This window comes from Notamacropus eugenii, chromosome 3 (assembly GCF_028372415.1).
Source record: "Notamacropus eugenii isolate mMacEug1 chromosome 3, mMacEug1.pri_v2, whole genome shotgun sequence".
Taxonomy (NCBI): Eukaryota; Metazoa; Chordata; class Mammalia; order Diprotodontia; family Macropodidae; genus Notamacropus; species Notamacropus eugenii.
In genome coordinates, this window is record NC_092874.1 from 74,361,954 (window position 1) to 74,385,406 (window position 23,453).

The 23,453-nt window shown below is 34.4% G+C and overlaps 1 protein-coding gene across 21 annotated transcripts in view; it reads right to left on the reverse strand.

The window, feature by feature from the left end:
* The window catches only part of PARD3 (par-3 family cell polarity regulator), a 728,954-nt gene that overhangs the window by 228,004 nt on the left and 477,497 nt on the right, over positions 1 to 23,453 (reverse strand). For 7 of the 21 annotated variants that reach the window (XM_072651989.1, XM_072651977.1, XM_072651993.1 and 4 more), the window contains 4 exons: positions 19,560 to 19,749; positions 14,467 to 14,618; positions 13,369 to 13,413; positions 8,229 to 8,456 (listed from right to left, as the gene is read on the reverse strand). In XM_072651989.1, coding sequence (XP_072508090.1) covers positions 8,229 to 8,456; positions 13,369 to 13,413; positions 14,467 to 14,618; positions 19,560 to 19,749 — 615 coding nt within the window. The remainder of the gene's footprint in view (positions 1 to 8,228; positions 8,457 to 13,368; positions 13,414 to 14,466; positions 14,619 to 19,559; positions 19,750 to 23,453) is intronic. The other 14 variants (XM_072651995.1, XM_072651985.1, XM_072651994.1 and 11 more) reach the window with 4 other exon arrangements.

Below are 23,453 nucleotides of genomic sequence, written 5' to 3' on the forward strand. Positions count from 1 at the left end.
TCTAAATAAGATTATTCCTATGCAATATGAATCCGGAATTTCTGAAGAAGCTGAAACATCAGATGTTCCAAGGAATATTCATAGATGTTAGCAAGTAAAAGAAACTGGTTACTAGCCAAGGAATCATGTAGTGGTAGTTCCTACCTGTTGAATGCAACAGAGATGATCACACATGAAACTCACAAGGATAATGGGGATGTGTGCTAAGTTCTGAAAGCACATATTTGAGATATAAATGAGGTTGATAAGAATTACCAAACACACTCGCCACTATTTCTTTCTATTGATGCACATGGGAACAGACACAGGGACACTGATTGTAATGTTTCTAGTGTAGGAAACAGTCTGGATAAGAAAACTTCCTCTTCCAATGTAGGTCAGCACCTCCTCTGTAATTCAGGTTTGCAAAGTAGTTGAAAGCACTAAAAAGTTAAGTCATTTGTCCAGTCACATATTCAGTATGTATCAAAGTAGTGGCTTTAGGTTAGGTCTTCCTGATGCCAAGACTGGTTTTCAATCACTAAGCTATCTGTTTATGGGAACAAATACTAGTTAACTGAAAAATGAAAATGTGTCTCGATTAACTTTGAAGAGCTATGGAGAAAAGATGGACTTTGGCACCATGAGCATAATTTGTATACCTTATTTAAGCTGAAAATTATGACTTCTGAAGACTAAGGAAGATATGTAAAGTAAACAGTGGGCTACTTGGATGATACAAAATTACAAGATTTGTTCTTAATGGCAGTTTACCAGAACAATGGGATCTTAAAAAGAAAAGGAGTGTATCTTAGAAGGACCATGAAAAATACTTTTGGCAGGACATTTTACAGTATAAGAGGGCTTTATTCTAAGATTTGAAGCAGGAAGGAGAAAAATAATCAAATAGACTGAACTCCTCAAAAGCTGGGATGATCTTTTGTCTTTCTTTGCATTCACAATACTTAATACAGTGTCTGACACATACTAGGTGTTTACTAATGTTTGCTGAGTGACTAAAATACTACAAGATACAATGAAGGATTGCAAAAATGACACAGAAGGAATAATAGTGATCAAAATCAATATGGTTGTACATAATGGATTTGAAGTTTCATGTACAATCATCTTTTTAAAAAATTCTACTATGTTATGGAAATCCTTGTTTTTCATAAATTAAAAATAAAATAAATATCTAAAAAAGAGAAAATAGAGAATATGAAATAAAACAATCTTTGTGGCTACAGAGTACGGGTTATAAAATTAACATGACATTTTTACTTCCATCATTGTGATGCCAGGCAAGTAGGTGGTTTGGGTGAACAGTGTATTATTGGAATTGGAGTTTGAAAAACCTGTTTTAGAATCTCATATGTTAATAGTGTGACCTATCAGTTTCAGTTTTCTTTAAAACAAGGAAAATAGCGGTATGTTTTCTCCAAGATTATTGTGAGGATCAAATGAGAAAACATAGATAAAGTGTTTTGTAAAGTACCCTAAGTGCTTAAAGTGATTATAGAGTAAAGCTTATCATGCTTAAGGCACTATATAAATGTGAGTGATGATGATGATGATTTAGTAGTATCGAAATCATAGCGAGAATATGGACAATGGAAAAACATAACTTGCTTTAAAAAAAAACTAGATCTAAATAAAAGGGTTAGAGGAATTGCATATATGAAAAGAAAGAGCCTAATATTGAAAACATTGTAAACAGGGTAGAAAGAATCATAGAAAACATATTAGAGTTAGGTTATTCATATCATCATTTCATTAGAGAGATGAACAGCAGGAGAGGAAGATGAGCTAGACATACAGCAACAGTGAGGGATTATCCAGTTAATTAACATTAGAGTCTTTCCTCTGGGACTATCTTCAGTTTAGTCCATACATATCTTACTTGCACACAGTTGCTTGCATGTTGTCTTTCTTACAAGATTATGAGCTCCCTGAGGACAAGCACTACTTTTTTTCCTTCCTATGCATCCCCAGCTATTAGCAGTGCATGACATATAGCAGGCACCGAATCAGTGCTTGTTGTCTTGTATTGCTTATGGATAGACTCCCACAAATCATGGGTCACCATACAATGCCAAGGGATATAGAAGACCCCCAAACTACAGGGAAAGTTGAAAGGTCTGAAATTGTCACTGAGATGAAGTTTTCACATTGATGAGATCACAGATGCATTCAAAGTATTGTTCATAAAGGAAAATTACTTAAAGAAAAAAGTTAACATTTGCATGCATCTATCTCCAAACTGCATTCAAGTATACTGGATGAAATGATCAGGTGTCCTTACCCTCATTATTACTGTGCAGAGTAAAACTATGAGTATCAAATGTATTGTTAGTTCCAATAAATTGAAGTAACATGTTAATATTAAACATATAATAACACACTAATATGGATAATACCAAACAAGTGATAATTTTAAAATTATTTCATTTTTATATTTAAATTCAGTTCATGATTAATTTCAAAAATGGCAGATTTACTGTTCTGTTTAATAAAATACTAAAATCTTAGTTTGGCCTGTTTGAGTATACTGTACATGATAGGTATAGCAAGAAAATGTATATAATTGAATAGAAGACCAAATTTAACCTGGATAGGAGAGAGGGGTAATAGGTTTAAATAGCAAAAATTAGCTTCATCTAAAGGAACTTCCATTTAGTTACAGCATGATATAATGTTAATAGCCCTGGGTTTGGAGTTACAAGACTTAGGTTGAAGTCCTCTTTTGTCCACATATGGATAGGTCATATCATTCTTGGGCTACAGTTTCCTCTGTTGTAAAATGTGGATATTAAATGAGTCAATTTCTTGGGTTCCTTTCATCTCTAGATCATGAAAACCCAGCAAGCCCAATGTGATTTTTAAAATAAGATTTTAAAAAATTTGTCCCAATTAATTTTCCAAGCATATGATATACACACGGGAAATAGTGTATATATATGTAGATTAATTAAAAAATTAAAACTGGAAAAGGGGACAAAATATGAAAAGCATCAATTTGGAAGCTATAAAATTGGCAACCTGGCAAGACTGTAGTAAAAATGAGTTGAATCTCATGTTATACAATGGTAAAATTATTCCCAAAGCTCTCACATTAACTAAATTGTTAGGATAAACAATTTCAACCTTTAGGCATCCTTTCTTCTTGGCCCATTCTGTTGACTACCTTTGCTATTGGTCAAAATAAAATTATATGTTTCCTATTTAATAAGGAGCTTGAAAGAGAAAGTCTGAACTGCTCAGAATTTCTTTAGGAAATAAAGCCCTATTGTTATGTGTATTTTAGCATCCAACACTCATTAATTTAGGGGATGTAGAAGCAGCCTGCTGAGAAACAGGCAGCCTGCTTGATTTGCATAGAGCAGGGAGCAGATTGTAGCTGCCCTGACCTGTCAAATGCAGGTAGTGACTTGAAGAAGCTGGGTCCCTGACCACATGACTTCATCTCTTTCCAGAAAGACATATTCAATATGGAGAAGCAGATGGATTAGATGAGAGACACAAATCCTGGGCTCTCCATGGGAAGAACATAAGTGTTACAGAAGGGGACAGAGAGTGGCTACACCAGGGATCTGGCTCAAATGGTTTCCAGGCCTCTAGGTTATCAACATTTCATTGCTTTAATATTATTGAATCTAAGCCTACACAGGACCACAGAAAATGATTACTATTGAGTTTACTATTCAAAAATATCTAGTTTACTATTTAAAAGTCAAATAACACCATACACACACACACACACACACACACACACACACACACACACACACACACACACACAGAGGAGTGGTGGACTGGACTTGTGATTTCATTGTTACAGGGTCTTCCCAATGAGGAAACTCACTCTAGCAATGGGGACATGCACCTACACTCTAATTTTGTCTTAAAAAGACTTGTTGGAAATGAGTGTGAAAAGTGAGACTAGAATCCAAGTCTTCCTGAATCCAAAGCCACTATACCAAACTGCCTCTCGAAATGTCCTATAGGAAGAACATTGTCAGTCAGAACAGAAAGGATGCTGAAAATGGAAAAGTTCAAATGGTACAGATGGTTAGGTGTTTTAAGTATGCTGCATCTAGAACAAAGACTAAGTTCTCCCAATTTTAGAAGATCACTACCATTTATCACCCTGAAATTTTACCCAGATCTTCAGATTCAAAATTTAGGGTTCTGTCACATCACTGGAAAATCCAAGTTCCTTTAAATGATGCTCAGAAAAATCTGGCCAATAATGAAACCATATTTGGAAATGATGGTTTAGAGTTTGATTTCATTTCTAAATATTTAAAGTTTGTTGAAAGTCAGCAGTCTTCTCCATAGCAAGTACACACAAAGTCCCTTCAAACGCAGCCACAAATATAGAGGATGGTAACAGTAACATCATCCTTGAGAATCATTCATTCACTGGTTCAAGAAAGGTTTGCTGAATACTTACTCTAGGTAAAGCACATGGGGATTACTTGATTCTTTGATCCCCAAACCCCAGCACCCCGGACAGTTCCTGACACATAGTAGTTGCTTAATAAATAGGAGCTGATTGTGAGAAATATAAATGGGTAGAAGAGATGGTCCCTTCCTTCATAAGTTCATAATCTAATGAAAAAACTGCTTCTCTCTCCACACTCCTACATAGGCACTTCTCCTACATCTTTAATACCCCTCAATCCCCAAATCTCATTATCTTTTAAGAAATTCTTTCTCATCTGTTTATTATTGCAAAGCCAACATTTGCATGACATTTTGCTTGGAGTTGTGCAATAGCTTTCTTCACTGGATTCCTTGGTTCTCTCCTTTCCAAATTATCCCTCACACTGCAGTCAAAAATCTGACTAGGGCCTACCTTGCTCAAGAGATTTCAGAAGCCCTATATTACCATTAAGAAAAACCACAAAGCCCTTAGATTTATATGGAAAGTCCTTTTATAATATGGTTCCAGTTTACCCTTATGGGCTCAAGTTATAATTATTTCTTTTTATAAACACTACAATCCAGTTAAAATGGCTAATTTGCTATTCCCTGAACTCTGATATTAATATTCCTAATCCATGCCATTGTCCTGCATGGTTCCCATGTCTCCTCACCTCTTCCTCTTTGAATTCCTATCTTCCTCCAAGGCTCAAGTGATCTCTCAGTTGTCAATGCTCTCTCCTCCTTCCTGGTGTTTTCATGCATTTCCTTCTCTGTGTAAATGTTCAATCTTCCAGTATCTTACATATTCTTTGAGAGTAAAGATTTTCATTTTGTTTTTATATCTCCTGCACTTAGCATAGTGCTTTACACAATAAAAGGGACTTCGTTACAAAAAACTGTGGAACTAGTTTTGTCCTAGTAAGAAAACCTACTTTAATATAGATTCAAATACAAGGCAGAAAAAATGTATTCTATACATTATTACAAGACTAGGCACCTAGAAACAATACTTGTTGCTTCTCTAAGGGATAAGTGGGCTTCTACGTAGGAAACCTTCCCATACGGACTTAAAATATACACAAAACACCTTCTTATGGTGGATTTGCAACATGGCACTCCCTAGTCTTGGTGGCAGTTTGTTGTGTTTCAAGGAAGAGATTATAGATATTTTCGAAACTGATGGATCAACCTCACTTCTGCAATCTGAGACAGTGAAAGCTCTATTCTTTGGCTTGTCTTATACAAGAACTGAGATACATGAAGGCAAAACATAAGATTACATGTGATAGACTAATTAAAAGTAGATAGAGGCTTATTCTAAAAGGGCATAATAATATCAAGAAAGGGGAAAACGGTGGCCTTCCTTCTCTGTCATTTCCTTTCTTGTATCTGTAGTGCCTAGAAAAGTGCTTAGCATAAACCAGGTACAGAATAAATATTTCTCAATTCAAAGTTCAAACATTGATTTAGTGGCAAAGAAAGAATGACGATAGAATAAACCAAAGACTTCTGAGCACCTCTCTAGACCCCAAGGCCATTTGAAATCATTGATTTAGGTCCTCACTTAGATTGAGGGTTCTTACTCTTTTATCATGACATAGACTACTTTGGCAGACCCCTTCTAAGAAATTGTTTCATTGAGTAGGATTGTAGTCTTAATGTTGGGATTCTATTAACTTAGAGTAAATTAGAAAATTATAATTAATTAATTAATTAATGATGCACATCTCTGATAACTAACTTATCCAGGACTACCTTGATCTGTACCCAAAACAGTGATGGCAGGAATCTCTCATCTCAATTCGGCTTGATGAATGCATAAAATGGCACAGCGTATCTAGTCATGATTCTCGGTCACTGTGGCCATCTTTTTTGCCATCTTCTCAGCTGCATCACCAGACATTATCATCTGACCTAGTACTGAACCTCTGGACTACTGGACTTCCAGAGACCATGTACCCTTTCATATGTACTGCTTCCTTGTGTTAGAACTTAAGTTCCGTTAGCGAAGTTTCCTTTTTTAAATTTTTTTGCATTTGTACCTCAGGCTCTTAGCAATACCCTTTATACAAATACAGTAAATATTTAATAAGTGCTTTATCATTCATAGGAGACTGGAGAAATAGGTAGAATCCAGCAATAACAAATGAGTTATATTCTAGTTACAGCAATATAAATTTAATAGAAGTATATTTAATTTCTAGATTGGGGTGAATGGAGGAAGGGAAGTACATCTATGTTAAACATTCAGGGAAAAAAATTCTCCCATGTGGTTTTTTTTTTTAATTCATAAGATTTTAGGGGAAAGATACCATCTCTAGGATAGAAACAAGAGGGTAGAATCAGGAGATGAGAAAAAGGAAAAGAATCCATAACTTTTATATGGAGTATATTAGAAAAATCACTGAAGGGCAAGCATACCAAACTGCTAAGTATCAGACAATTACAGATTGATAAAAGTTTCTTTGAGGAACAGGACACCTGCCCTTTAAAAGGGGCTCCACAATTCAAATTCATAGTGGAAGCTGGCACTGCTTTATCAGTGAATCTAAAGACAACTGAACTATGCAGAAAACCTGTATGGTTGGTATTTCTGGGTTGTCAATATACACTGGGGAGAGGCGCTTGCAATCTATACCAAGAACAGACCATACAAGATAGGAAAACCTAGGCAGAAAATAAAGGACAGAACTGGACAGAAGTGATATTAGAAGATCAAAAGGATGGCATGTGGAAGAAATTAATCATTTCCTCTTAATCTATCATAAAACACTGCATGTGGAATACATCCAAATAGTCATTTGGACTCTGGTAAAGTACATGCCCTTTTCAAAGACCTTAAGATTGGCTAACTATACAGTGAAGGTTTTTTGGAAAACAAATTTTTCATTAATAATTCCTCTTGTTCCCCATCCCACCCCATCTTTACATAGTCATATATAGCGCAAGATTTCTAATCAAAATAAAAGGAATGACAAATTCAAGACTAATGACAATCCACAGAAATTATCTCTGGCTGCCTTTTTTTTTTTTTTTTACACAAGACTATCACTTCAACAAGCCTTTCAGGAGTGATAAGATTATCTTTCAAATACTGCTCTCATATTAATGATACCTCAAACAAAAGACTATATCCAAAGTTAAAGAACTAAAAGGGCAAATTGATGGCTATTAACACAGATATGAAGCAAGCTCTAATTTTACTGTTTACTATATCTCTGAAAACACCTCCTGCTCTACAATATGTCATGAATACTGCCATTTAAAAAAAAATGGTTGTCTGCTGTACTGTAAATATTTTATACTAAATTTAACTATATATAACCCACCATAGACATAGATTTTCAAATTATTTCAGCTCCATTGTAAAAATTAGCAAGATCTCTTTCAGGCAAACTGACAACAATTCTTTAGCTCCTTTGCCACAGAAGAGTCAGCAATTCTAGTTTAAAAGAACCTGTGATTTTGTTAGTATAGAGGGGAAACTCCTTCTACCGATGCAGATTGGCAACACACCTATAAATTATATCCTTACAGAATTAATTATCTGTGACACTTGAGATGTCAAGAAGTCTAACAAGTCTAACAGCTATGCAACAATGCCTCACAGGAAGTCAGAGATTTTAAAAAAGAAATGACTTGACAATGTTGATTGTCAATTGTGAAAAATACTGAAGATGAGTGGAATGGAGCTTCCTAAGAAAAGTTCAACACATTTGAGGAAAATAGAAGTTAATCTTTAAAAAAAAGAAAAGGCAATCTTGTCACAAAAGGGGTGTCAAAAAATCACATGTATTCTCTTTACTTCGTTACCCACTTACATGTCTCCATGCCTTCATCGTCATCATCAGCAGTAGGCTTATCATAGGATTTGTCGATTGCTGCTCTAAAGCTCTCATTGCAACCGCGTCCTCGGATTATCCGTGGGCGAGGACGATGGAAAGGAATGTCACCATTCAAAGTCACCTCAGCAACAGCTGTCTGAAGACTCTCTAATGAGCTGGATTTTTTCAAGCCTAACGAAGGTCCTACATCTCTGCCGGGGGAACCTTGGTGGTTAAAAAAAAATAGTTAATTAGAATTAGTGCCAAGAATTGCATGCTTGTCTATTCCTCTGGATTCTACAGGGATATACTTAAGAGCATTTCTTTGTTCTTTGTTGGCTAGGGCAATGAAAGAGTTTTTCCATTTATGACAAGTTTTACTACAGGTTGCTTACTGAGCTAGTTTTGCTGCCAAAAGTTTTGTTATTTGCAATTATTTTTTCCATTTGTAAAAAAGTCTCATTTTCAAATATTAACAAAAATCTCATTGGTCCATGTTAAATCCCCTTTAAGGCTGACAGCAACATGGAGAAGCATGTGGAAATGAAAACAAGATAACCTTGTCTAACGTTTAAAACAAATTATTTACCACATCCATAAAGACATATTTGTCTAAAAAGAAAGAAAATGATATTGCTCCTGATAGTTTTTTATTTTAACGTCATCCAAATTTCTTTGAAAAAGACAGATAGGGAGAAACGTCTTACAGGACATTTTAGATACCTGGTTCTGGTAGCATCAAAGTAATGTCAATGGACCACATTAATCAAAAAGTGCAGTTCAAAAGCAGATCCTAATTAGAAATAGCAGGAACTAGACTAATCCTTAATTTTTACACTTAACTTCAACTTTAATAGACTCTTATTGAAAGGCTTTACCAAGTTGTCTTCTCATTATAGAAAAAATATACACTCCAAGAGAAGGAAACAGGACACAAGTGATTCCATCTCCCTTTTGAAAGTATAGCAGGGTTGAATAGAGAATCTATTTTGGCATAATACTTTTACCAAAGATTACCTTGGAAAGAAGAATTTCTTATAAGAATTGGTATGGGTTATAAAGAGGAAAATCTTGTAAAGAGTCACTATTTGAGAGATATCAAGGACAGAGACTTAAAGCTATTTTCATATTTGAAGCTCACTGGGCCCAGAAAGATAAATCTTTGAAAAAAGAAAAAAAGAAAAGGTAGTAAGGAGTAATAGTAATTATAAGGAAAGATTCAATGCAATGGAAGGTGAAATATTTAAGAATTAAAATTCTAGTTTTCTTTCTTCAGGGGATTAGAAAGGTCCACCATAACACCACTGTATGTCTTTGGAAGAACTAGATGATAGAGGTTCATCCATCTTTGTTTGAGCTGGTATTTGAATCTTAGGCCAGATTACAGTGATACATGATCTGTACTGTCCCCTAGATAAACCAGATTAAATAATCAATCTCTTATTCAAATGTTATAAACTCAGTAGATGCAGGAGAAATGAAGTGCTCTAACTGTGCATGGGGTTTAGCAGCACACATGTTGATCAATAATTAAGGAGTAATTTTGTCATGTCATTATCAAAAAGGCAGATAAGTATCACATGGGGATTCAAGATCTGAGAGTAAAAGACCAGGGAAATGTCAAAATCACATCGGACAATGAAAGTTAAATTCTCATGTTGAAACTATGCTTTACAAAATGTTGAATCATTTATTTTATTTGTTTTGCCTAATTTACATGAGGGGAGTGCAATTCAAGTTAGAATATATAAAAAAGATATAGATCACACTAATCAAAAATATGAATCTAATGAAAAAATAGTATCCTTGAATTCTGGTGAGAGGGAAAAAAGCTCACTTACCAATCTCACTTTATAGGATTATTAGTATGTCCATGTACATATACATGTATACATATGTATATGTTTGATATATACATGGATTCATTTAAGGCTAGATTTCATATACATGATGTCCCAAAAGTCAGAGTACAATTTTAAGCTTTAACAGCTTAAAAGTTCAATACTTTTAATAATTTAGTACTGTAATAAGAATTTTGATACACTCTATAATATTTTTCAATAAATGCTCAATCTTAAAATTTTCCACCACAAGTACTAATAAGAGAGAATTTAATAAATATTCCTAAGTCATAAGAAAGGAAGAAAAGATAAGTTTCATGCCAAAACATTATCAAAAGGGAGGAAAAAATCAAGAATCAATAAAGGGAAATAGTTATCATTACTAGGCATGGATATTTAACTTCTAAATCTCTGAATAAAATGTGCCTTTCTATTTTTATCATCGTTGTAAGGCAATTGAAAGTTTACAAAGAATAATGATAGAGGAGGCATATTGTGCTTACTTGAGAATAAAAAGTCTTTAAAATGTCAATATGAATCACTGTAACAAAAATATTCATATCTGTCTATTTTGCGTAAAGAAAACCTAGGTTGCAAGTGACAATATTCTCAGAGTACTCTAAAGCAAATACTGGATTTCAAAAATGGTAGGAATGTTTTATTGTTAAAACTTAGGTAGCCATCAACATGAAGGTGGGAGAGGTTATAGGCAAGAAAGATCACTATGTAAGTAGTATGCACTTCATTAATACCTGGCCCAAGAGGGCAGACATAGGAACAATTGTTTAGATATCTTTACTGGAAATATGGAATTAAAGCTATCTAGCAGTACTGACTGCTCTAGTAGGTGGTAAAGGTTCTCCCTCCCTAGAGGTTTGGGAACTAAAGCAAGACATTGGAACTGTATGATTCCTATTCTGGTGACATCTTTTTTTTATTGTTTGTTTTCAATGACAATATCATAATTATAGTTGTTTGCAAATGTAAGGCTACTCCTCATTTCAAACAGAATGCAAATGTCTTACAAAGTAAGAATGTGGATAAAACAGCTCCAGTTGTTACAAGAAAAAATTTCATCACTACCTATAATAAGCAATGCACATCCCCAGCTTAGAAGCACGTTAAATCCTAAATTCAACTGAAAGTGTTCTTTACACTATAAAGTTCTGGCTAAGTTGATTTAACATCATAATGTATAATTAAATCAATGTATAATTAAAATCAATTAATTCTAAAGCATCCCATTGTTTCACTTTTGCAAGATACTTTACTTCTCTAAAAAGACTACAAAATTTATTTTTAAGAATGAAATTCTCAAGAACCCAAGTGTTTATATCACTTCCCTTTCAAGAATCAAATCAAATCAAATCAAATATATATGACACCAAAATCCAATATAGATGCAGAAAAATTATACACGGAAATTTCCTTAATTCTGATCCTATTTTTCTTCAAACAAACAAAAAACCTCATGGAAGAAGCCTTGAACGTGTCTTAATCTTAATGAGGGGCACCGAAAAACATGGCACCCAGCTATGATTACCAATTGTCACCAAGACAAATGAATCACACTAAATTGCCACAGAAGATACCACTAACCTTTGAAGTGCATTGTAAAATCATGACAATCTGACAGCTCAAGTGAAGTCAAAGAGAAAGATAATTGAACATCTATTCATGATCTACTAATATTTTAAATAGTTGCTTATGCACACAGATTCAATAGCACCCAAAGATTGCCCAAATTAATTTGTTCTAATCATATAAAATCTCTTATGGTATATTTCATAATTGAATTTAGTAACTCCTAATGTACAACATGTAAGAACTGTCCTTTTTTATCTAGAAATAAGAACATTACCAATAACAAGTGTTTCAATGGAATTATAATCTGTTCTCACCGGGAAATCAGGAAATTGCTTACATTTTGAAATCTGGTAATCATGATGCAAAAATTGTCAGAATAAATTTTCCCTTCCTTTTTCTCAGTTGCTATTATAGTTAAATATTTACCTTGTTTCACCCACATGGTATGGTTCTTAAAGTCATGCCTTTAACCTATGTGACTCAAAGTGGTTCTCATGAACATTAGCATGGGCAAAAAATACATTTTGAAAATAAAACTCAGACTGCAACACATCATTGATTGCAAATGTGAATGTCTACTATACACATATGAATTATCAAATTATGTTTATCCATAGTGCCACTTCAGAATCAAGCCAATAAGTCATTTGAAATTTATGTCTAATAAGTTGGTAACTCATTAGCTAGGGCTGAGAGCAGGAAGGAATTGCCTTACACAAAAGTTAATCTTATGATTTACTAAAAATAATTTTTATGCAATCACTCACTCTATAAAAGACTGTAGCACAGAAGCATTTATATAATAGTTTTTACATGTGTATATGAGATATCAAATTTAGGAGCAAACTAAAAACTAGTTACTTCAGGTTGAAGGGGAGAATCACACTTAATTAGTGCTAAGTAACATAACCTCTTTGTATGTATTGGATCTAAAATAATTAAAATGGCAGTCCAGAGAGCGATAAAGGTTCCATTGTTTGAAATACATTACTATAATTACTTATAAACAAAATCGTCTGGATATTCATTTCTGCAAGAATAGTATGCTAAATCAACTATCTTGCATGGTATACCAAATACATCATTTGAATAAATCCTAATGTTTCATTGGAATAATTTACATAGCACATGAAAGAAAAACCCAGTGTAGTAATGTTTTTAATACAGATACCAAAAGTTACACATTTATGCATACTATGTCCTAACCTATTTTAGATCAACTTTGAACTAATACTTCTCTTGCTTGAGTTATTTTTTTTTGGTAGTGAAAAGAATATTTGAGAATCTATTTATTCATTGTGGATTTTCTAACAAGAAAAGATGACATTAAAAAAACGCATTTATGTCAAACTTCACTTAGATCAAGTTTGTAATCCAAAAATATAGCCTTATAAAGAAGTAGCTGAGGAATTCAGCATTCTGATATTGAGAACTTACTGCTAAGCAGTGACCCTATATGCAAGTATATTAGGTTATCCACATTTTTTTAGGTATGTTATTATATTATCATTTTAAGCATGCTGCCTTGAATCATCTTTCCTAATAGTGATTTCTCTTTTTTTCTATATAACTTCATTACCTAAAGTAAAAACAGTCATGCAAGTATTGGAATAGGCATGTTTTCATGCAATATGATTGGCAGTTCTATAATTGTGGTAAGTGTCTTGGACCAAGGTTTCTATGGCAACAGCCTTACTGTCCATTCTTACCTGTTTTCTGGTCATCCACAGTATTGAGTTTAGTCTCGTCAGCTACTGTTAAAAGGTAAATGTATAATGGTTAGCCCAGTTAGTGCCCACATCCTCATGCTTCAATCATTCCAATGGTCTCAGTTAGGTGGCATGTCTTAGATCATATTTCATGCGATTATATAACATCAAGCAAATAACCTTAAATCCAAAAAGCAGCTCACCAAACAACTTGTTAGTCATTTCATATCACAGGCACATGTGTTATTTACATGTTAGCACATCATAATTAGCCAAGGCAAGTCATCGCCAGATTTAACTTTTGGTACGCATGTGCTGAATTAATGCTTTAGTTTTGAAGTATATACAGCCACCAAAGAGCAGCATCCACAAGGTACAGCTGATTAACAAATGTTTTTGAAATCACTCAAGGAGTATATAGATAGATTATTACTAAGATTATTCCACTCTATTTTAGAGGGTTCAGATTTTGAAGAGATGCTACCTGATTGATAGGTGATTAAACAATTATGGGGTTTTTTTTCCACTTCTCAGTTGCTTTAAAAGAATTTCTCCCAGGTGTACTCCCTCAAACCATTATTTTAACTTTAGTTAAATTCCTTGATTATCAGGACATGAATTTCAATAAAACTAAGTTTAAAGAACAGCAATGAGAAGAAGATATAAAGTAACCAATTTCTAGACATGGATTGAGATAATGGTTTTTCTCCAAACCCTTTTATTCTCTTAACTTTTAAGCCTCACCTCCCCTCGCTCAACCATATCATCTACCAATAAACTTTGTTTTATCTGTTGAATCACTGTTGAGTTCATTCTAAATTCATTTCCCCCCAGAAATACATGAATGTAGCATGAATGCACATGTGTTTGTTTCTTTTACCATAAGCAAACATATATACATTAGCATATTGCCTGTTATGTAAATATGCCACTTGTGAGTAATATGGTTATCATAAACTCACAGAAATATAAATTTGTGCCAAATCATTCCGTCTCCAAAAGTAAATAAGACACATATATGTGCTTGGCACAAGACTTTTTTTATACTGATAACATCTAAATCACATTCAGATAGAGATTCATGGAGATTGTACTCACTACCTAAATCCATGCTTTTTGATTTTCGTGTTTTAACGAAATCCAATTGACTGGCATCTGAAAATTGTTTTGTGCGTTTTTCTGACATACTCTGGCGTCCAAATCCTTCTCGTTGAAAAGCAAGAACCGGATCAACATCTGGACTCAAAGAACTGGGGGAGCAAACAAATATAAAAAAAGCTCTTAAGAATATTTTCCATATAAGTTAAATCCATGTCCATTAGTCAAAATAAACAGTCCATATTAAACACTTCAGTCTTTAATAAAATTTGGCATTATGCTGGAGGCAAAGAGAAAAATTGGGGGAATGACATGTGATTTTATTGGCCAAAGGAAATTTCTTTTCCCAAAGGATGCAAGTGTCTGCACTGTAATTTTCTTTAATTTTAGAGATTTGACTTGGGGTACTGAGAGTTTCAGCCACTTGTCCAAAGTCACGTAAAAAAGCCAAGTCTTCTTGACTCTAAAAGTGACTCTCCATCTATTATAACTGAACTCTCATAGAGAAAATCTAAATAAAACATCTCGAGGAGCAGCTCTTTTCCCTCCTCTTCCTTTTCTTTTCCCTCTCGATATTGTTAGGGACCATTTCTTGGTAATCCCACCTGCTAGTCCCACCCATTTACACTGTAGGTTTCTCATACAGACCTTGGTATTTCCATTTTGTCTCCCCATTATAAAATGAGATCCTTGAAACAGACAAAATGTCTGGTACATTCTATGGGGCTGGAACCTAGTAAGCATTTATTACAGTCAATGAATCAATGCTTAGTAACTGACTGAAACTCAACTCTGCTCTAAATGCAAGCCATGCTCTTGTATCTAATACACAAATATGGAGGGGGAAAAAACTTCCCCAAATTATCAAAATGTGGAATCAAGAAAAATGACCAAATAGTAATCCCAATCAAACTAAAACTAGTGAAAGATTTTCTACTGAGATTCTTCTCTTATGTAGGGAATTTTTTCCTAGGGGGTAGTTTATATAGATTAGTGAAAGTTTCTTGATGGAGGTGTACTGTTCTTCTTCAAGAAAAATAACATTATAGACCCAAGACTCTTTATAGGACATTCATTCTAGACATAAAGATTCCAGGAGCAGAAAAGTCTGTCACTGTTTTGGTCACTTTTCCCTCCTCTTCTCAATTCTAGCAAATAAGGCATATTTGCAAGACAGACCAGAATTAAAATGCCATACATGGCTATGAAACAAAATGTGTCTCTGTATCTTGCTTTTACAATGATTGTTCTCCCATGTCTACAGTGGTCTCTCATCACATCAACTTCCCTCTCTGAATCCTGCCCTATACCTCTCAGCCCTAAGCTTCATTTGAGGCTCTCAGTTTGAGTGTCTTTCCTGTATTAATGCCACCCTAGTTCTAAATCATGGTAAATGGCATTTCTGTGTGCATGTGTATGCACATATAATATATATTTACTCATCATGATCATGTGAATAAGTATTTGATAATATTCCCAAAGATCCAGAGCTGGAAAGAACTTCAAAAGTCATCCAATCCAACTTTCTCATTGTACAGATAAGGAAACTGAGGACAAAGGAAGCTAAGTGACTTGTTCATAGTCCTATATGTTGTGTCAGCCCTGGATGGAATTTGAATCCAGGTTCTCTGACTTCAGAACCAGTACTGCCTCCACTGTATCAGGGTAATTCTTAAGCCATGGACACAAAAGACCTGTTGAACTTATTGAACAACTGAAATTCAATGTCTAATTCAGCAATAACTATTAAATTCCTACTGTGTGCAGGGGGACCCCTGCTACACATTAAGGATGACGCAAAACCTAAAGAAAACATGATCCTTCATGGAAGTCAAGCCACAGACACATGGCAACATATGCCAAGTGTATCACAAAGTGCCACATGAAGATCCAGGGAAGATCATTCTTAATGAAGATGAAGATTCATGAAGGTAGGAGAATGTAGGCTAAAAGACATATAGGCATACAACAGAGGAAGAGGAGAGAGAAGGGATTATAGGAATGATGAAAAAAATGGGAGTAAAGGCCAATTGGTAGGAAAGTATGTGGCATATTTCTCTAGGGGACAGAGACTAGTCCAGTTTGAGCAGACTAACCGTAATAGGAGATAAGACTGAAAAGTGAGGATAGTGTGCAACTGAATGCTAGACAATGACATTTGCACATGACTCCATAGGGAATAGGTAGTCCCTGAAGATTTTTGAGCAAAGTACCATGACCAGATTCATTAGTCTTTCTCAGGAATTTCATTCTATGGAACACTGTTCTTCTATAAAAATTAAGTTAAACTCTAATTTTTTAGGACCTCATGAGAAATAAAATGTGTAGCATGTAAAGGTCTCAAATCCTGCCCTCATTTTTACCAAATTTGGCATTGTTTTTATTGTACACAAAAAGTAAATCAGATATCTGAGTGAAAAGACATTAAATCAGTGACTGCCTACAGGGTACCTGAGTGTCAGTGGGGTGGAATTACTAGACAGCTTAAATTCCTAAAACAATACATAATGTAGGAACACAAGCATCAAATCTCAAAATGTGCTTAGAACCCTTGAGTTCCTTTTGGAGCCAGATGCTCCATGGAAATATTCTCCAAGAATAATTCTTGAGTTGAACAAGGTTGCCACCCAGGAAAGACAGCCAGACTATAAACTCTATATTTTCAAGAGGAAACCCTGTGTTGGAAATCGCTGATGATGGTGACTAGTACAAATACAGAACATCTTTGCCCATCTTGCTGAGCTCATCCACCTTTTGGCATGTGCCTCTTATTCTCAGCCTTTTCTCTGAACTGTGTACAACTTGAAAATCTAAAAGGGAGTAAAAGATAACTGTTGATGTGAGAGCTGAGCTCTAAAAATTAGTGACTTATTTGTGTAATTTGTGTAATTTTATAATGTTTTTATTTCCTTGGAAATTATGTTGTCACTAAGATAAGAGGTACATGTTATGCCATCATTTTTATCAGCAACATTATCGTTAATGTGCTATAAATTAATTAATGGATTGAGAAAAGCATACTTTGCTCATCAGTAAACTAACTTTTAATTGGACATATCTATTTGACACAGCCAGCCTTCTACAATTTGCAAATGAGTTACAGAAAGACTCAGTTTAGAAAAATTAAATGAACTTGGATATGTTACTAAAAATAACTAAAAAGTGAAGGTCTTTAAACTGCATCATTACTACTGGGTTTCTGTCAATATAGCCCATTAAATTAATGTATGCAGTGGGTGATACATCAGTATGCTTAACAAGACTACTAGAACAACAATGGACTCTTAAAGAATGTAACCGTATTTTGACCTCCATGTTATTAAAATTCCAGTTATTAATCCTGTCTTATTGCCCTTTTGTTTTCATAACATTTTCATCAAGGATTAGAGAGATATTGTCAGGCTGGAAAGCTTACATTTTCTTCTGTGATTCAGAACAGCTGCCATTATTGTTTGGATAACCCTTCGTCCATTTTCTTAATGTTACCCTATGCTCCTTCTAGAAAAAAATCACATGGCGCCTCCATTTTCCAAGACTCTCTCCCTCCATTAGCAGCAGGAAATGAATGCAACAATCTATTTCTGAGATTTATTTATTTATTTTTCCAGACAGTGCATCAGAAGCACTATAGTAAGCTGCTTCTACGGCTAACACTTTACCGAAAGACCTCAATAATGTCATGTACAGGTGGAGATTGCAATATTCTGCACCCCAAGATGAATACGGGGAATGCTGAAGCCCTGCAATCATTGCCGTTGTTTTTGTTTTCTGAAAAACACATGAACTACCACAGTAAATGTAAGAGCATTTGCAAATTTCAAATATGTTTTACTTTGTACAGTGGCTTTTCCCCCTACAGCCAACTGAAAAATTCATTCAGAGATAAGCTATTATCATCCAGTCTTGAGTGTGGTTTGATTTGAAAATTCTCATATTTTCCACTGGAGAACTTCACTTGTGTCCTTTCCCCATCCCCCATTTCTTAAAGCTACAGATGGAGTTCTCAAAGACCCAAATAAGAAGAGAAATCATTCCAAGAACAGCTGCAGCATTAACAGAGAAACAAGTAGGAGACAAATGTACTTTTTAAGCTCATGAAAATAATGTTCAGAACCAGTAACATCAATTCCTTAGACATAAATTTGGATTATTAACAAACATACAGAGGGGAGGGGTAAGAGATGGTAGGGAGAAAAAATAGGAGAGGCAGCGGGAAAGGGAAAGAAAGGGAGAGTTAGATAGAGAAGGATTTTTTTTAAAGGCAATGGCAGATTAGGACAAATAAAAGGAATGATGCTACCACCATCTAAATAGGATTTTGCTGATGCACTCCTAAAGACCCTAGAGACCGAGCAATGAGAAAATTCCACTATAATACTTCATACTGTTGGTGTTAATTATCACCACAACCTAAAGGGGGGGAGGGAATCCCGATCTTTTATTTTGCTTATTGATGTATATAATTACTAAACTTGTAAATTAGTGTATAATTCCACATTTGAACACTACATATCAGCTTGATGACATCAAGCACTATTTTCTTTTCACAGACAAAAGAAAAGATATTAATAAAACACTGCCTGCCCAAAGAATCAATTGATTTGGCACAAATGCTAACCATAAAGAGTAGAATCAAATCAGTCTACAAAGAAAATCTGAATAAGAAAACCTGTTTTCCAAAGCTTAAGTATCAAGAATATTAATTTTGTCCATAATATCTTCATATCTTTATGCAAAAGATCTTGAGAGTCAAGGCAGGGAACGGGGTGGCTTATGTGGCTAAAATGCTTAATGAAATTAGCAAAGCTGCATATGATAGTACTTAATAGCCATTGGCAAACCATAAAAATAAATGAATTTTCCCCTTAAATTGTTTAGAATACCTGCTGAAAGGCTAATAAAAATCAATAAGTTTACATGAAAAGTTTCTTTTATTAAAAGGGTGATAATTAAGGGTGTGAAAATAGTGAAGGCTGAATACTGCTTTAGAAAAATTCTGTGATTAAATATGCACTGTGATCAACCATTTAAAAAGTACAGGAAAATGTAATTGCAATTAGCCATTGTTTTCAAGCCTGGAACTATGATCTTACCAGTCTGCTGAATCACTAATTGTGGCTTTAGCCCATGCTCCAGCATCTGTTATAGCAAATCCCACATCATCATGGGAGCTAGAGGATGATTGGTCCGAAAGATGAGGAGGGAGTACTGGCAGTCTGTCATCTTCTATAATAACAGTGTCATCTTGGGGCATGTTCACTGTTGGAGACAGCTGGTATTTACCTGAACAACAAAAAAGAAGGGATGATAAAGTATACATAAAGTTAGAATATCATAATCTATAGATATCATAAGGTGGTTTTCTTTAAAAAAAAATCTATTTTAAGTGTCAAATTTGCCATGTATCTAATTAGCCTGACAGAAGACAAAATTTAAAATATAGTTAAGAATTCATATACATTTTGTAAATAGGAAAAAAAACACCAATGGATGCACAAGAAAACACATTCTTCTCATCATACAGTAAAAGTTTAGCTCCTAAGAATGACTTTATTTAGCAAGCCTAATGATTTGTAGCTAAAGAATATGCCAAAAATATTTTCCAAGTATGGCTTTAGGTCCTAAAATTTAGGAGATGGGGAAATAATCATTAAATAGCTGTGGTAACATACATAAATTCTTGAAAATCCACACATATATCAGGAATCTTTTCTTTAATAAAAATTTAAATGATACAAAAATGTAATTTAGCTACAAGGAGCATCACTAAATTATACTTTTACAAGCATTAAATTTTTTATTCATTTTATCTATTTCTCTTTTTAAATGCAGAATGAGAAAAACTGATAGTGGAAGAAGGTTTGCTTCGCCCCACTCCCCACCCCTGCCCCAAAGTTGTCATGTGATTTTTGTTTCTGCCTTTGTCACTAGTCATATAACTTCATAATGTCTCCAGGCTTCAGTTTCCTCCTCTGCAAAGTGGCAAACTGATCAGTTGGATCACTTCCTTGTATGGTTTCATGTCCTCCTATCTGTACTTGAATATTACATTGTGAATTTTATTTAGAACTTAGGGAATACCTGAGTGGGAGTCACATGGGATGAACACATCACTAGTTCTATTTTGTGCCTCTTTTATCTTGAAACAAGATGGCTTTTTGCCAAAATAATTGTAAGAACACCACCTTGGGCATTTAACCCAAAGATTTGTTTTACTAAGCAAGGATAGTTCAATATTTAATTTTTCAAATTTTATTATTTAGTTAATACTTCAATATTTTAAGAGTTTTATTTCCTAAACATAGGTAGGTACGTTTAAAAAATGTAAATCAAAACTCCTCTATACTTACAGTTAGGAGATTAGTTTCTTTTTGATTTGCTAAGAAAATATGCCTTCTAATCCTCACAAAAAAAAAGACCTAACATAAGGGGAGGGTGAATGGGATTGTGTTGTTTTTGTGTTTCAGTTGAGTCCAACTCTTCAAGACACCATTTGGATTATTTTTGGCAAAGATACTGGAGTGGTTTGCCATTTCCTTCTCTAGCTCATTTTACAGATGAAGAAACTGAGGCAAACAGGGTTAAGTGACTTGCCCAGATTAGTAAGTACCTGAGTCCAGATTTGGACTAAGGAAGATTAGTCTTCCTGACTCCAGACCTAGCACCTGATCCACGCTACCACCTAGATACTTGACTGGGATGGTGAAGGGACCTGAAAAACTATGCCCTAAACAGACTGGCTGAAAAAAACATGGGAGCTTAATGAAGAGGACACTTAGGAAGATTTGATATGCTACCATGCCATGGGTATTATACCTGTTCCACTGAGCTCCTCTAAAAAGTTAGATGGAGGCAGATTTCAGATTAAAATAAGGAAAAGCTTCTGAAAATCACCAAAGTAGAATGGGTAAATACTAAAAGTTATTTAAGTTCTACACCACTCAAGCACTCTCAAAAGTAGGTTAGATGATCAAGGGTATTAGGGAAGATCATATTACTAGTATATTTTGAATTAGATGGATATACTCAGGATTGACTCTATAACATACAGAGCTACTAAAAAGAACTTTATGAAGTAAAGTGATCACAATGCCCAAAGGAAATGTTTCTTTATTAATGTGTCAACAATCAATTCTATATTATGATAAATCCTATGAAGCAAGTTGTTTCTCTATCAGAAAGTGTTTATATGTCATTTAAACTGAAGACAGGGAATAGGAAGCTGGAATTCCTTCTCCTCCACCCCCATCATTGACTGGACTCCCTACATCATTTTACTACCTCACACATGCCAAACATCTCTCAGTTCTCTAAACTGCATACATCAAAATGGTCACTCCTAGTCCTTAGAGAAAAAGAGGATGAAGTGGTTGGAGTAGGAAGTGCTAAGCTAAGGAAAATGTAAGGTCAAAGTTTTGGTTGAAGATCCTACCTCTGGGGGTGAAAAACTGAATGTTCAGTTTCAAGAACACAGCATCAGTTTGTTCAGTTTCAGTTAACTTTGAGCAACAGGCAACATGTGTACCTTGAAGTCAAGTATGTAATGGAATGAAAAGAAACAAGGAAAATGGGGCACCTACACTTTGCCAAAAAAATGAGGGTGAAAAACAGGTAAATTACTGTGTTCACTGTTAGGAACATATTGAATCACTATTTATGGGAAAAATTGGATTCATTACAGCAGGAGGCATCTACAAAGAATAATTACACCATGTTACAGATCCATTATAAGAAGAAACATTTAAAGTTACATGTGGCTCAATGGATCTTTTCCTAGAATATTCTATGTGAACCTAAGAGCTAACAGTCTTGTATGTTTTATGTTTGGAAATGAGTACATTAACAGTCAAAACATTAACCTTTCCATCAAAGAAATTTGAGCTGGGTAACGAATGGCCTGTTAATACAAATAACAGGCATTCTGACAGTGACGAGTTATTTGCCAAGTAGCACCCTATTCTTGGAATAATTTTCACTTTTTAAAAAAGTTATGCCTTGAGAGGGAAAACTAGAATATCATCTTTAAAGTTACTCAGTTACTTTAACTAATTGGCATTTGGGCTCACCATTCAAGAGCAACATAAGGATCAGAAAAAATAGATGATTTAAACACAAAAACTAGAAATGGAGAAGAATCCAGAATACTAATATCTGACTTTTATGGGTGCATGTTAATTTTTGGTAAAATAGTGGGCACAGGCAGCTAGGTGACAGTGGATAGAGCATAAAATCTGGAGTCAGGAGGACCTCAGTTCAGATCTAGCCTTACATACTAACTGTGTGACTCTAAACAAGTTAGGACTTATGTGTGCTTTCAGTAGCCTCATCTGTAAAATGGGCATAATAGGAATATAATGGCTTCTACTATTATTCCCTCATATTGTTGAAAGGGTGAAATAACATTTATAAAAACCTTTTCAAACTTCAAGTTGTTATATAAATGCTAAGTATTGCTCCTGTTGATAACAACAATAATAATTGTGGAAATTAAGCCTCAAAATAATGCTATGAGGTAGAATTAAATCTAATTATAATTCTATAGAAAAATAATTTTTAGAAAAAAATTTCCATCATTTTTAAAATGTGCATTCATATGAATTTGTAGTCCTGAAATTATTTGCTTCTAGATAAGCATAGCTTTTTTAAAAAAGTTATTCTATCCCTGAATGGGATGAGCAAATTAGTCCCCCACCCCCAAAAATCTATGTATTTCATGAAGAATTTTTTGCCTGATAAAATATATGGCAATTCAAATTGCTCTTGTCTTTCATCTAACACATCTGAATAACGACTTCTATGTGGCATTTCAAACCTACTTTTCTGGGCAGTGTTAGAACAGTTTTAAAATACAAAAAAAGAAAACCCCTAATGTACAAAGCTTCAATCTAATCAAAACCAAGAAATACTTTTACGTCATATTTGTGTATTCACCAAATATTTATTAAATTCCTACTGTGTTCAATGCATTGTGCTAGATAAGTTGACTG